Source organism: Tachypleus tridentatus, chromosome 6 (genome assembly GCF_004210375.1).
Source record: "Tachypleus tridentatus isolate NWPU-2018 chromosome 6, ASM421037v1, whole genome shotgun sequence".
NCBI lineage: Eukaryota > Metazoa > Arthropoda > Merostomata > Xiphosura > Limulidae > Tachypleus > Tachypleus tridentatus.
The window spans coordinates 154,003,110-154,019,577 of record NC_134830.1 but is presented as its reverse complement, the minus strand read 5'-3'; the positions used below and the strand labels follow the sequence as shown (position 1 = coordinate 154,019,577).

Here is a 16,468-nt window from a genome sequence, read left to right as displayed (position 1 = left end):
GAAATAGAGTTTACGCTTTAAGGAAAAATATATTATTTAGAAAATTTTCATCAAACAGCTGTGTTTTTATTGTATTGTTAAGCATAATGGGCTATATTCGCTGCGCCCATCGGAGGGAAAGAACCTCCGATTAATGCTGAGCCATCGAGTACATACTGCAGCAGCCACCTAGCATCAAAATACGTTACCAGGATGATTAAAAACAAGTAAAACATAGAAAACCACAACAGTTTAACAACACAAATATAAACATGAAATTTCTAAACACCATTATGTAAGTTTAATACAAAACTCAATGATTAGAAATTCACATCCACTATTAGGTTGTTCAAAATATAATGGCGGATTTTAAGTTTTAGATTGAATAAGAAATAACAATATTCAAAACCAACGCTATTAATCAAATAGAAACCTGGTGAATCTACACACATTTTGCCAACAATAAACAAGATTCTTTTTGCCATGACGATAAAACGTTGAAGACCTACAACTTAAAAATTATTTAAAGCCATTCTCTGCTGCTGCTCTGTTGTTGAATATTTTGTCCTGTAAAAAGTTGTTCAAATAATTGAAAAAGTGGTAGTCGGTGGGTGACATGTCTGGGGAGTAAGGAGGATGAGACAATAACCCAATTTGTTGAACTTCTGGGGCGTCATTTGAACAACATGTGGTCGAGTGTTATCATGAAATAAGATTGGTACTCTTTCTTCGATTGACTAATGCTGACATTTGTTATACTCAACTTTCTAAGAATTACCTCCAATTCTTGACAGTGAACTTCCACAGTGATATTCTGGTCCTGGTTAAACAAGCTGTAATAGATAATACCGGTCACAGACAATCATACAGTGACCACAATCTTTCTGTTGATGAAACGTTGGTTTGGGAATTGTTTTGGAGTTTCGTCACGGTTGATACATTGTGCAAATTGTTTTCTGTTGTTGTAAAGGATCCACTTTTCGTCGCAGGTTACAATTCATTCAAGAAATGGGATATTTTTATTGCGCAAAATCAGCATAGAACAAAGTTTAAAACGGCGATTTTTTCTGATTATCACTGAGTTAGTGTAGAACCCACTTGTAGAACTTTCTCACTTTGTCAGTTTGCTCGAGGTGGTTCGAAATTATCGAAATGTGAACACACGATTCTTGTGTCATTTCTCAAACATTTTGGCGCGGGTTTCTTTCCACTAATGCTGTTAATTAATAATTTTTAACAGCAGAAGGACATCCTCTGACCTCCTTATCTTCAAGACTTACATCTTTATTACGAAACTTTTAAACCATATTTGTACGTTCAGAGGTGGTTCCTTAGCTCCATGCTTGGTTGATATTGGGAGTTGTTTGTGATGTTTGTTGAATAAAAGAAAGCTTTAATGTTTCAATGGTTTATATGGAGTTATAAAAAAAACTGGTATCTTATCCTTATAAATGACTAAAACTTCAATGTAAACCTCCGCCATTATTTGTCAAACAATTTGATTTTTTTTCTAAATAGATACATATTCCACCTGGTGACAATATTAAGTACCAAAATATATTTTAAGACCGAAAGACTTGGGAATTTATTCGGCCGTAAGCATAGACCGTTTCGTCCTGACTGGTGTTAAAGCATGGATATCTCATCTGCAGTACATACTCAATACTTTTATCGTTTCGCACTAAGTATCGACCGAGAATTACGAGCTGGAATCCCCGTAACCGAACATATTTACACTTTCAGTTCTGGGGGCGTTATAGTGGTAAAAGTATAGCACAAGAATTGGCAGTGGAAGGTGTTGACTAATTGCCTTTCTTCTAGTTTACTACTACTAAATTAGGGACAGCTGGTGCAGAGAGTCCTCGTGTAGCTTTACGTGAAATTCGAAACAAACAAAGAAACCAGTTACATGATATTTATTATTGTTTCACAATACAATGATTATTTCATTCCACTTAATTTAGAGTTTAACCTTACAAGCCAAGTCTTGCACTTGCAGGTCACGGACTCGCCTCCCAGCAAGGTCAGGAGGTTCTTTACACGTGACAGGCCAGACCATTCCACTGGCATCTATGACTTTTTCTCTCCAATAAGGTAATATCCAAGCCAGACGACAGTCACAGGTCAGCGATAACCCTAAAAAAAATAATATTTTTATCACTAAACTCGTGTATTTTTGTGATAAAACTATAAAACAACAATAGCTGTTTGATTCACTTCACTTCAATATTTTTGCAACAAATGCCTAAAAAATAACTTACAAAAAGCTTCGTGGACTTTAGAAGAGCGATATTTTGTGGAATACTTTGTTGCCTCAAATGACAAAATTAGCACATAAATATTTCATATATGGCTAATTTCCGGCCACTTGAGAGCAAATTGCAGCCACGGATGGACTTATGGTTAAAATATCATGTTATAACCTTTTCTAGAAAGAATATTCGAATAGTGATATTTTTCAAGTATTTAGAACCAAAACACACGATGTTAAACTTGTGGAAACACTGAATGTTATTCAAAGAACAAGTCAGGAGGAATTTTGTAATCCACAAAGAAAAAGTTATAGTTACGGAAGAGTCTTAAAGGCATTGTGATAATGCAGAGAACAACTCATGGTGAATTTTAATTATATAATAAATTAAAGTTTTAAAATTAACAAAACGGACAAGATGTGCTAGTGTTATATAACAGGAATTACAGTAATATCGTTCAAGAACACAAGTATAACATTTCTGTGTTTTACTTCGAAGCGTTAATTAAAGAAAAAGACGTGTCACCAAAGGATCACAGCGCCCTCTATAAGTCTGAATATTTTCGGAATTAATAAATAAGTTTCAGTCCCCTCTGATATGTTGTTTAAATTTTATAACTACATTAAAGGTAACATTCGAATGAAGTTTGTTTTTTAAATTTTTGCATATATATCTTTTAATTTGTTAACTTACTAAGTACAATAAGTCTATCAAGCGAAGAAATAATTGGTTTGAAGGTTTCTTCGGCTAACACAGATATCTGATTGATAGAAATATCCAGTCTTTTGAGCTTAAACATATCCGTGAACAGATCGTCTGGAAGATAACTTATTTCGTTTCGGCTGATAAAAAAAAGAACAGATATGCGTTAAAAATGATTAATATTTTAATTCCAAATTAAAACATAAACTAATAAGACATGTTAAAATATTCTCAAAAATTAATCAAAACAGGACAGTAATTCTTATCAACCTCAGCGTTTCGAAAGCATAAAAAGGTCGTTAATCCTTTTACGTTAAGCCTCAATATATATTTTTCGTGGTAAAAGAAGTCTTTCGTACGTGTTTCGTTTCATTCAAAATCCAACTTTCAAACTAATTATCAACATATAGAAATACAAAGTCCAGTTGGTAATATTTTGTCTATTCAAAGTGAACTAAAACATTAGCACACAAATAACTTACGTCATAGATAACAGAAACGATATAAAACGTAAATGATATACTTACTTCAAATCTATATTCTCCAGTTCTGGTGCTGGTCTTGGAAAGTTCGAACGTTTTATTTCTCTTAAGGAGTTTCTTCCAAAGTTGACGTTCATCAAAGACGAAAACTTACCCGTAGGTATTTCAGCCACTGTCTTCAGACCAGCAAGTGAAACAACTAGTGAGTTCATGTTAGAACGTGAAAACCCTCCATAAAACCCAGGACTTAACTCGTTAAATTCGGACATATTGGAAGAGAAAGTTGTAGACACGTCTGGTCCAAAATTCACAGCTGAAAAAACTGACCAATCAAAACTACTTCCTAAATCAACCCATTGCATGTAAACAAGAAGTTCGTTTTTTGACTGATAATCCATCGAAAGCTGATAAACCGGACGATGGTTCACCGAAGTATCCAAGTTTCATGTGTGCTAAGTCCAAACCGAATTTTTCCACAGAACCAAACCCCCCAAAGAAACGGTGTGGCAAAGAAGAAATTTCTCCAGAAATGATACTAAAGTAGATAATTTGACAAGATCGAAACTGTTGATACACGAGAAACGACGAGTTATTATCGAGACCTCTACATGAATAGAAACAAGTATCAACGTTTCTACTACAAGAACAGGGATAAATGTTTTCTGTAGGAGGACAGTCTGCCTTCACTGATACACCCAGCAACAACGTCACAATGGTCAGTAAAAGGGACCAATCCTTTGATTTTCCCGACATTCCTGTAAGATAAAAGTACTTAACGAATTATTTCTTTCATACAGTAATTTTTACAGACAATTTTAAACAGAGAAATACAAGTTGTACAGATTACAACAGTATGAACAGAAGTAACACTAAAACATTAACAAACAAGCACCTCACCTGAAAATATAAACTTATCCAATATAAATCAAAACGTTTCTGATGTCCAAACGAACTTGTTTTCTTTATGTTACTTGTTTTCGTGCTCTTTGTTTTATCAAGTTTTCGGTTTTTAAACAAACTCAGGTAAACACTGATAACAGAACACGTGTTGATTCTCACTGTTATCTGTGTATCTTCAAACAGCTGGATGTGGATGTGATATCTGTTACCATGGTAAACTGAGCTGCTGAAGAAAAGATAAATTATCATATAATTCACACTTTTTCGTAGAAGTATTGAGATTGGAAGTGTACTGGTCTGGGTGAAACCACTACTAATATTTCTGAGGAATGTCCATCAACGTGTGTTTTTAAATTCAAAACTAAATGATATGTTAAACATGATACTAGAACTTAGTTCTATTAGTTATAGTTTTTAAGCAAATTGTGAAACAATATTAAAAACTTTGTTGAAGTCTATGTGGAATAGTGTCCTCTATATTCGTTTGTTTGTTGTTAAAACTACACAAAGTTTAATCTGTGTTGTGCTCACCACGGTTATCGAAACTTTGTTTTCAGTGTCATCCTTCCGGCGGAAGTGTTCTATATTTACAAATATAATACGTCACACATCGACACAGGCTGGTAATGGCTACATCTTTACCCTAGATGTTTTAATATGTGTTGTTGTTTTTTTCATATGAAATGGTGAAATGAATCAAAAATTGGTCTTATGGATTTTTAATTTCTTTTGTTCCAGATCTTAAAAACAAATTAAAATTTAATTTAGTAAAATATGAGGTCAAGGTCATATCTAAGATGTGAGGTTCTAAAATTCGTGGTTCAATCTCTGTGGTGGGCATAACATAGAAGGCCTAAACTATTAGCTTTGTGCTTAATAATAAATTGGCAAACAACAAGTTACAAGTATCGGTCAAATTGTGTTCTCTTGAATAACAAATTCAATGGGGTTTGATCGAGTTGTTTAAAATTGTGAAAAGAATCGTTAATATTGATGTCTTATTTTTTGGCCCCGCATGGCCAGGTGGTTAAGGCACTCGACTCGTAATCTGAAGGTTGCGAGTTCCAATCCTCGTCACACCAAACATGCTCGCCCTTTCAGCCGTGGGGGCGTTATAATGTAACTGTCAATCGCACTATTCGTTGGTGAAAGAGTAGCCCAAGAGTGGTGGGTGGTGATGACTAGCTGCCTTCCCTCTAGTCTTACACTACTAAATTAGGGACGGCTAGAGAAGATAGCTTTCGAGTAGCTTTAGGGGAAATTCAGACCTTACCTTTTTTAACATTTCACAGAGTAAAGTATGGCAGAGATATGGATTTTGACAGGGTTGGAGTCATCTTCAGCTAAGACAGTTTTATCTTTCTAAAGGGGTGGTTGACCTTTGGAATGGGCTGCATTTGGATGGTGTAGAGACAGTAACTTTAAGTGAGTTGAAGAGAAAGTATGATAAACATATCCTCAAAGTTCCGCCATCTTTCATCTCTCTCCAGAAACATGGCATACGATTCTTCTCTCTACTTCTAGCATGAAAGAATGGGGCAAAAAGAACAAAACAAGGCTACCACATTCAGTCTTTACAAGTAAGTGTTATAGCCTTATTCGAGCACCTAACTGCAATTAAAGAGGGTTTCACAGATTTTATAATAGTAATATTATTTGGTTCTTATGTTTGAGAATTTGAAGTTATCGTTGAATGTAGGGGCGCGTTAAAGATAAGGTTTTCAAATTTTCTGTTATTTAAGGTTTGACTCAATATTCTTATGAATGCTTACACTATGTTCAGGTTATTCTTAAAAATGTTATAGATAACTTAATTTTATATATAAATATCATATAACAATGTGTTATCATGATATATATATATAGACTGTCCATCTCCTTACTGAACCAGGCCTGGTATGGCGGAGTGGTTGAGGCACTCAGCTCGTAATCTGAGGGTTTCGTTATAATATGACAGCCATTCCTACTATTCGTTGGTAAAAGAATAGCCCAAAAGTTGGCGGTGGGTGGTGATGACTCGCTGCTTTCCCTCTAGCCTTACATTGCTAAATTAGGAACGGCTGGCCCAGATAGCTCTCGCATAGTTTTGCGAGAAATTCAAAAACAAACAAACCTCACTGAACTTTTTTTTTTTTAACAACCTAAATGGAATAAACTTTCTCCCGGAGAATTGGTATGTGTGATTTTCCAAAAGGTACCTTAGAAAGTTAAAAATATTGACGTACGTGCTACGTGGTATTTGATCTTAAACTTAAAATATCATATTAAGGATGAGCTATGTCTGCGAATGTAGAGAAAAAAGTAATTATTCACATTTTAATACAGGTCTTTAAGTTACCTTCGTAGCGTAAAGCCACAAAATGTAATATCTATATTCTGTCGACCGATGGGAATTGAACCTGAGATTTTAGGATTGTAAATTTGTCCCGTTGAGTAAATGTCCAGATTTCGAAAGCACTCGGGTAAGAGTATTTTATAACTGATAGGTGTATGTTGTTGCTGCTTTCAGAAGGTGGTGCAAATAAAAAATACTAGAAAATTATAGGCGGAACAAATATTAATCAAATAAAAATCTGTCAAGAAATATTTAACAAAATAAACAAAGCTAAGGCCCATCATGGCCTGGTGGTCCGGTGTTGCTCGTAATCTGAGGGTCGCGGGTTCGCATCCCTGTCCCACCAAACGTGCTCGCCCTTTCAGCCGTGGTAGCGTTATAATGTGACGATCACTATTCGTTGGTAAAAGTAGCCCAAAGTTAGCGGTGTGTGATGAAGACTGGCTGCCTCTCTAGTCTTACATTACTAAATTAGAGACGGCTAGCACAGATAGCTTTCCAGTAGCTTGGCGCGAAATTCAAAAATAAAACAAAATTGGTTGTTTTGAATTTCGTACAAAGCTACTCGAGGGAAGACAGTTAGTCATCACCACCCACCGCCAACTCTTGGGCTACTCTTTTACCAACGAATAGTAGGATTGACCGTCACATTATAACGCCCACACGGCTAAAAGGACGAGAATGTTTGGTGGAACGCGGATGCGAACCCGCGACCCTCAGATTACGAGTCGCACACTTTAACACGTTTAGCCATGCCGGACCTTAAAACAAAATAAATAAAGTTTCTGATATTCCTTAACTTTCACTATCTTCAATTTTCCCGATTATATTAGTAACACAATATATTCACAATAGACACTAGTGACGTCAGTAACATCCATTCCTTCTGAAGAAGTTCAGATAACCTTATATTTACATGCAACTCGTGGCTATGAAATTGTATCTTCAGCGAATAAGATTAGATGTTTTAATGGTCAAAATAGTTAAATCTGAAGCGATAAGATTGGTATGAGACAAGTTAGATCAGTTGTGATATAATTAAAATGTGAAATATGTAACTTTATCATTCCTGGGTCAAGAGAGCTGGTTGAAGCAAATTATTAGAATACTGTACTAAACCTAATTTTATATTCAAGCCACGAATAAATTGTAGAATTTTGTCACTTCAGAAGCAAATAGGCTAAGTACAATGAGTAAATTTACTGTGTATTCATGTATCCATTGTACATCCTCAGAGAGATACGTGGAGTGAACAAGTGCTGAAATAAGACACGTACACATATGTACATAACAGCTTTGAGGTACTATACCACCAAACTATATAAACTCACACAAAATCATTCCAACATATGATAAAGTGTTTAGATGGAAACTCTTTTCAGGATTTCGAAGTTTAAACGTTACTGGAGAGAGAGAATAATCTTAATGCTGGTAAAGGGGCTCACCCTACCACATATATATATAAAATTCCGGGCAACAAATCCAAGACCTCCAAACTTGAGACTTCACTAATTTGTTTTGAATTCGGCACAAAGCACCTCTATCAGAGCTAGAATAGAGGGAAGACAGCTGGTCATAACCATCTAACATCAACTATTGGGCTAATCGTTTACCAACCAGGAGTGGGATTGACAACCATATAATAACTGCCCGCAACTGAAAGAGCAACCATGTTCAGAGATGGGCTTCAAACCCGCAACCTTCAGATTGCACGTCGAATGCCCTAGCCACTAAGCCTTGATAACAAATAAATCGTTATCGTACATTTGAGAAACATAAGTAAATATAACGTGATATCAAAGTACACAGTTTATCACCATAAGTAACTGTATCTTATTAACAACACATCCGGTTACAAATGTTCTAACTTTGAAAATATTTATTATTTTATAATTTCACAAAACAAAACCAGAAAAAAAGTTGGTCTGGCTTATGGTAGAGTCCCGGAAGACGAGTTGCTTTCGAATATTTGAGATGCAACAAAAATTCCTGCACTTTAAGCGGTAAGCACGTAATACGTGTGTCAGTCAATCTCTTAGCTCGGATGGGAGTGGCAGGATACTGTTGACTGCTTGCCCTCTTTAAGCGGTAAGCACGTAATAAGTGTGACAGTCGATCCCTTAGCTCGGATGGGAGTGGTATGGTACTGTTGACTGCTAGCCCTCTTTAAGCGGTTAGGACGTAATGTGTGTGACAGTCGATCCCTTAGCTCGGATGGGAGTGGTAGGGTACTGTTGACTGCTTGTCCTTCCTCTGGTCAATAGTTCAAAATTGGAAGCAAAAGAGATAGACTTAATTGCTTTGCTAGTAATACAAAAACAAACAACAAATATAAAATTTGACCCAGTGTTAGGCCTTAGTAGCTTTGTCATAAATACCGAAGAGTTTACCCTAACAAGGTTACTTTTTAAACGGTCCGGCATGGCCAGGTGGGTTAAAACGTTTGACTGTAATTTGCGGGTCGAGGGTTCGAATCCTTCTCGCACCAAACATGGTCGCTCTTTTAGCCGTCGGAGCGTTATAATGTGAGGTTAATCCCACTATTCATTGGTAAAAGAGTTTCCTAAGAGTTGGCGGTGGGTGGTGACGACTAACTATCTTCCCTGTAGTCTTACACTGCTAAATTAGTGACGGCTAGCGCAGATAGCCCTCGTGTAGTTTTGCGCGAAATTAAAAGAAAACTTTTGAAATACATATCCGACAATTTCAAATTGCTTCTTTTGGAATTTATTCGATAGGCATGATGGTTAAAGATCTTAGCATCATGTAAAAGTATTTTAATTTTTGAGTTATTAGAACTATTTCTATTACTGAGAGTCTGTAATGCAATTTTGACCGGAGTTTTAGAATCGTCATAATTTATTTTTTCTGCCATCTTTTTCATTGTTGGACAACATGATGGCAAAGCTGCTTTCGTGATAGAATTTCTAACGATTTGTTTGTTTGTTTGGAATTTCGCGCGAAGTTGCAGGAGGGCTATCTGCGCTAGCCTTTCAGTGGAAAGACAACTAGTCATCACCACCCACCTTCAACTCTTGGTCTACTCTTTTACTAACGAATAGTGGGATTGATCGTTACATTATAACGACCCCACGGTTGAAAGGGCGAGCAAATTTAGTGTCCAGGCGATTCGAACCCGCAATCATTAGATTACGAGTCGAGTGTCCTGACCACCTGGTCACGCCGAGCCCACTGCGGACGAAAATAATGTTTAGTTCCAATAACGAACAATGTACGTTCGTGTTGTTGAAAGCTTAGTTGTAATCTTGTAAATAATTGTACATTTTGTGTTCAATTAGTAAACCGGAAAAGTCACGTCTTCAAGGTGTTAAGTCACTGTGTTGTACAACAGTTTACCACAGTATTAGCCTGTGTTGCGTTAGAAAAGTTTTATCTCCATTTTTAAAATTCGTCCTTGACCTTTATTTTACCCTTTCTGGTAACTGTCCAGCTGATAAAGTTACATTTTGACAGCGTTCATGTTATCAGTCTTTTCGTTGCACACTTTATGTTATGCAGGTATGTATTTAAAGACTTATACTTATCTGGTGTGTAAATAAAAAAATATTAAAACACTAATAATAGGACCGAGGGTAGCCTAATGATTACAGTACCGTACGATGCACGTGAGGGTTGCACCCTGACAGAAACATAGAGAATATTAAAAAATATCACTCTAAATTTTAGGATCTTAATCGTGTAATAAAGTAAATAGATAAATTCGCTACAATCGATTAGATTAGCCCAAAAATTAACAGTGGATAATATTATTAGTTCATTTTACCCTAGTCTGAAAGGGTAAAATTAAGGACAGTTTAAAGTGGTTTTGCATGAATATAAAACAACAAATAAAGACTAGTAATAACTTTGATACCTTATTTTGGAGACCCCTAGTGGCATAACGGTATGTCTGAGGACTTAGAACGCTAAAATCTGGGTTTCGATACCCGTGGCGTGATAAGTACAGACAACTCATTGTGTTGTTTTGTGCTTAATCTTAAACCAAACAAACTCTATCGTGGCTCAAACAATGTTTCCATCACTTGATGTGTTGGTAATATATACGTTGCTATATACGTCATTATATCCCGCTGTCACAACATATCATGACTGCCAGATATCGCACTTCCTGAATTCCAAAGACTAATATTATATCTTAACACCTACATTTGCTATAAAGCTTCACTGCAATGTTTTGCGATTTAAAGGTGAATTTTCAACAAATTTAATAATTGCCTTAGAAACTGTACTTTGGTTAGGTATAGTTCTTGTGTGGTTGCCATATTTTTAAACACTTTAGTGTTTGAATAAAAATGAAACAAAATATGCAGGCCCTCGAACTCAAGTTCCTCTCGGTCGTTCGGCTGTTTCCCTGATGTTTTACAACTATGACGTAATAGTTGTCAAACACGCTTCAATGCGCGCCGACCATTTTGTACTGGTGTTTTATATAAATCTATCGGTGCTTTTTTTCGGATTACATACTTTGTGAGACTATTTTGTGTCTTGATATTGCTACTTTATGTTTGTTTTATGATAACATGGTTTACTGCATCGCTTATGGTTGTAAAATGGTTCGGCATCAGGCAAAAGGTTCTTTTTGTTTCCGTGCAAGGAGAAGGAACCGGCAAGGTGGCGACAGTGGGTGCGGATGGTCAGTAGGAAGAACTGGACTCCTTCACACCATGCAAAGCTTTGTCAAAACCACTTTGAACGCTCATGTTTTGTGTTGGATCCCACTGTTTTGATAACGTGGGTTTCAAGCCAGGCAGGTTGAGAATGAAAAAACATCGACAGTACACAGGATCGTTCCCATCATCTTTCCTCGTGTAGAGTTGAGGAGTGATCTCAACTTATGAAATGATAAACTATATCGGGAAGGCCGCTAGTCATCATCACACACCGCCAACTCTTGGGCTACTCTTTTACCAACGAATATTGATCGTCACATTATAACGCTACCACGGCTAAAAGGGCGAGCACGTTTGGTGGAATGAAGATTCGAATCCGCGACCTTCAGATTACGAGTCAAGCGCCCTGACCACCAGGACATGATGGGCATTAGCTTTGTTTATTTTGTTAAATATTTCTTGACAGATTTTTATTTGATTAATATTTGTTCCGCCTATAATTTTCTAGTATTTTTTATTTGCACCACCTTCTGAAAGCAGCAACAACATACACCTATCAGTTATAAAATACTCTAACCCGAGTGCTTTCGAAATCTGGACATTTACTCAACGGTACAAAGTTACAATCCTAAAATCTCAGGTTCAATTCCCATCGGTCGACAGAATATAGATATTACATTTTGTGGCTTTACGCTACGAAGGTAACTTAAAGACCTGTATTAAAATGTGAATAATTACTTTTTTCTCTACATTCGCAGACATAGCTCATCCTTAATATGATATTTTAAGTTTGTGGTCAAATACCACATAGCACGTACGTCAATATTTTTAACTTTCTAAGGTACCTTTTGGAAAATCACACTCACCAATTTTCCGGGAGAAAGTTTATTCCATTTAGGTTGTTAAAAAAAAAAGTTCAGTGAGGTTTGTTTGTTTTTGAATTTCTCGCAAAACTATGCGAGAGCTATCTGGGCCAGCCGTTCTTTGTTTAGCAATGTAAGGCTAGAGGGAAAGCAGCGAGTCGTCACCATCCACCGCCAACTTTTGGGCTATTCTTTTACCAACGAACAGTAGGAATGGCTGTCACATTATAACGAGACCCTCAGATTACGAGCAGAGTGCCTTAACAACCTGGCCATGCTGGGCCAAAAGATAAGACATTAATATTAACGATTCTTTTCACAATTTTACACAACTCGATCAAATCCCATTGAATTTCTTATTCAAGAGAATACAATTTGACCGATACTTGTAACTTGTTGTTTGCCAATTTATTATTAAGCACAAAGCTAATAGTTTAGGCCTTCTACGTTATGCACACCACAGAGATTGAACCACGAATTTTAGAACCACACATCTTAGATGTGACCTTGACCTCATATTTTACTAAATTAAATTTTAATTTGTTTTTAAGATTTGGAACAAAAGAAATTAAAAATCCATTGAACCATTTTTTTTTCATTTCACCATTTCATATGAAAAACAACAACACATATTAAAACAGCTAGGGTAAAGTTGCAGCCATTACCAGCCTGTGTCGATGTGTGACGTATTTTATTTGTAAATATAGAACACTTCCCCCCGGAAGGATGACACTGAAAACAAAGTTTTGATAACCGTGGTGAGCACAATACAGATTAACCTTTGTGTAGTTTTAACAACAAACAAACGGATATAGAGGACACTATTCCACATAGACTCCAACAAAGTTTTTAATACTGTTTCACAATTTGCTTAAAAACTATAACTAATACAACTGAGTTCTGGTATCATGTTTAACATATCATCCAGTTTTGAATCTAAAAACACACGTTGATGGACATCCCTCAGAAATATTAGTAGTGGTTTCGCCCAGACCAGTACACTTCCAATCTCAATACTTCTATAAAACGTGTGAATTATATGATAATTTATCTTTTCTTCAGCAGCTCAGTTTACCATAGTAACAGATATCACATCCACATCCAGCTGTTTGAAGATACACAGATAACAGTGAGAATCAACACGTGTTCTGTTATCAGTGTTTACTTGAGTTTATTTAAAAAACCGAAAACTTGATAAAACAAAGAGCACGAAAACAAGTAACATAAAGAAAACAAGTTCGTTTGGACATCAGAAACGTTTTGATTTATATTGGATAAGTTTATATTTTCAGGTGAGGTGCTTGTTTGTTAATGTTACAGTGTTACTTCTGTTCATACTGTTGTAATCTGTACAACTTGTATTTCTCTGTTTAAAATTGTCTGTAAAACATATTTAAGTTACTGTATGAAAGAAATAATTCGTTAAGTACTTTTATCTTACAGGAATGTCGGGAAAATCAAAGGATTGGTCCCTTTTACTGACCATTGTGACGTTGTTGCTGGGTGTATCAGTGAAGGCAGACTGTCCTCCTACAGAAAACATTTATCCCTGTTCTTGTAGTAGAAACGTTGATACTTGTTTCTATTCATGTAGAGGTCTCGATAATAACTCGTCGTTTCTCGTGTATCAACAGTTTCGATCTTGTCAAATTATCTACTTTAGTATCATTTCTGGAGAAATTTCTTCTTTGCCACACCGTTTCTTTGGGGGGGTTTGGTTCTGTGGAAAAATTCGGTTTGGACTTAGTACACTTGAAACTTGGATATTTAGGTGAACCATCGTCCGGTTTATCAGCTTTCGATGGATTATCAGTCAAAAACGAGTTTTCTGTTTACATGCAATGGGTTGATTTAGGAAGTAGTTTTGACTGGTCAGTTTTTTCAGCTGTGAATTTTGGACCAGACGTGTCTACAACTTTCTCTTCCAATATGTCCGAATTTAACGAGTTAAGTCCTGAGTTTTATGGAGGGTTTTCACGTTCTAACATGAACTCACTAGTTGTTTCACTTGGTCGTGTGAAGACAGTGGCTGAAATACCTACGGGTCAGTTTTCGTCTTTAATAAACATGAACTTTGAAAGAAACTCCTTAACAGAAATAAAACATTCGAACTTTCCAAGACCAGCACCAGAACTAGAGAATATAGATTTGAAGTAAGTATATCATTTACGTTTTATATCGTTTCTGATATCTATGACGCAAGTTATTTGTGTGCTAATGTTTTAGTTCACTTTGAACAGGCGAAATATTACCAACTGGACTTTGTATTTCTATATGTTGATAATTAGTTTGAAAGTTGGATTTTGAATGAAACCAAACACGTACCAAAGACTTCTTTTACCACGAACAATATATATTGAGACTTAACGTAAAAGGCTTAACGACCTTTTTATGCTTTCGAAACGCTGAGGTTGATAAGAATTACTGTACTATTTTGATTAATGTTTGTGAATATTTTAACATGTCTTATTAATTTATGCGTTAATTTGGAATTTAAATATTAATCATTTTTAACACATGTCTGTTCTTTTTTTTTTCTTTTTTTTTGTCAGCCGAAACCAAATAAGTTATCTTCCAGACGATCTGTTCACGGATATGTTTAAGCTCAAAAGACTGGATATTTCTATCAATCAGATATCTGTGTTAGCCGAAGAAACCTTCAAACCAATTATTACTTCACTTGATAGACTTATTGCACTTGGTAAGTAAACAAATTAAAAGATATATATGCGAAAATTTAAAAAACAAACTTGATTTGACTGTTACCTTTAATGTAGTTATAAAATTTAAACAACACATCAGAGGGTACTGAAACTTATTTATTAATTCCGAAAATATTCAGACTTATAGAGGGCGCTGTGATCCTTTGGTGACACGTCTTTTTCTTTAATTAACGCTTCGAAGTAAAACACAGAAATGTTATACTTGTGTTCTTGAATGATATTACTGTAATTCCTGTTATATAACACTAGCACATCTTGTCTGTTTTGTAAATTTTAAAACTTTAATTTATTATATAATTAAAATTTATCATAAGTTGTTCTCTGCAATTTGCTCTCAAGTGGCCGGAAATTAGCCATATATGAAATATTTATGTGCTAATTTTGTCATTTGAGGCAACAAAGTATTCCACAAAATATCGCTCTTCTAAAGTACACGAAGCTTTTTCTAAGTTATTTTTTAGGCATTTGTTACAAAAATATTGAAGTGAAGTGAATCAAACAGCTATTGTTATTTTATAGTTTTATCACAAAATACACGAGTTTAGTGATAAAATATTATTTTTTTTAGGGTTATCGCTGACCTGTGACTGTCGTCTGGCTTGGATATTACCTTATTGGAGAGAAAAAGTCATAGATGCCAGTGGAATGGTCTGGCCTGTCACGTGTAAAGAACCTCCTGACCTTGCTGGGAGGCGAGTCCGTGACCTGCAAGTGCAAGACTTGACTTGTAAGGTTAAACTCTAAATTAAGTGGAATGAAATAATCATTGTATTGTGAAACAATAATAAATATCATGTAACTGGTTTCTTTGTTTGTTTCGAATTTCACGTAAAGCTACACGAGGACTCTCTGCACCAGCTGTCCCTAATTTATTAGTGGTAAACTAGAAGAAAGGCAGTTAGTCAACACCATCCACCGCCAATTCTTGTGCTATACTTTTACCACTATAACGCCCCCACAGCTGAAAGTGCAAATATGTTCGGTTAGGGGGATTCGAGCTCGCAATTCTCGGTCGATACTTAGTGCCAAACACAAAAAAAAAAAAAACATTTCTTGACTGAATTGTCACCTGCGACTGAAAGTGGATCCTTTACAACAACAGAAAACGATCTGCACAATGGATCAACCGTGACGAAACTCCAAAACAATTCCCAAACCAACATTTCACGAACAGAAGATAGTGGGCACTGTATGGTTGTCTGTGACCGGTATTATCTATTACAGCTTGTTTAACCAGGACCAGAATATCACTGTGGAAGTTTACTGTCAAGAATTGGAAGTAATTCTTAGAAAGTTGAGTAAAACAAATGTCAGCATTGGTCAATCGAAGAAAGAGGACCAATCTTGTTTTATGATAATACTCGACCACACGTTGTTCAAAAGTTATAGGTTTTCAAAGTTTTATCGTCATGGCAAAAGAGTCTTGTTTATTGTTGACAAAAAGTGTGTAGATTCACCAGGTTTCTACTCTGATTAATACGTTGATTTTGAATATTGTTATTTCTTATTCAATCTAAAATTTAAAATCCAACATTATTTTTCGAACAACCTAATAGTGGATGTGAACTTCTAATCATTGAGTTTTGTATTAAACTAACATA

The 16,468-nt window shown here is 35.7% G+C and overlaps 3 protein-coding genes across 3 annotated transcripts in view; 1 reads left to right on the top strand and 2 right to left on the bottom strand.

Moving 5' to 3' along the window:
- The window catches only part of LOC143254124 (uncharacterized), a 95,376-nt gene that overhangs the window by 71,480 nt on the left and 7,428 nt on the right, over positions 1–16,468 (bottom strand). The gene's annotated exons all lie outside the window — the stretch shown is intronic.
- LOC143254119 (leucine-rich repeat and fibronectin type-III domain-containing protein 4-like) lies at positions 1,880–4,560 on the bottom strand. Its single transcript, XM_076508911.1, has 4 exons — positions 4,313–4,560; positions 3,461–4,170; positions 2,925–3,073; positions 1,880–2,115 (listed from the first exon to the last, which is right to left on the bottom strand). Exons 2-4 carry the CDS (start codon positions 3,811–3,813, stop codon positions 1,940–1,942), a joined length of 678 nt encoding a protein of 225 aa, XP_076365026.1. The 5' UTR covers positions 3,814–4,170; positions 4,313–4,560; the 3' UTR covers positions 1,880–1,939.
- LOC143254118 (uncharacterized) lies at positions 12,992–15,671 on the top strand. The gene is made up of 4 exons (XM_076508910.1): positions 12,992–13,436; positions 13,588–14,297; positions 14,697–14,845; positions 15,436–15,671. The coding sequence occupies exons 2-4, from the start codon at positions 13,981–13,983 to the stop codon at positions 15,609–15,611; spliced, it is 642 nt and encodes a 213-aa protein (XP_076365025.1). The 5' UTR covers positions 12,992–13,436; positions 13,588–13,980; the 3' UTR covers positions 15,612–15,671.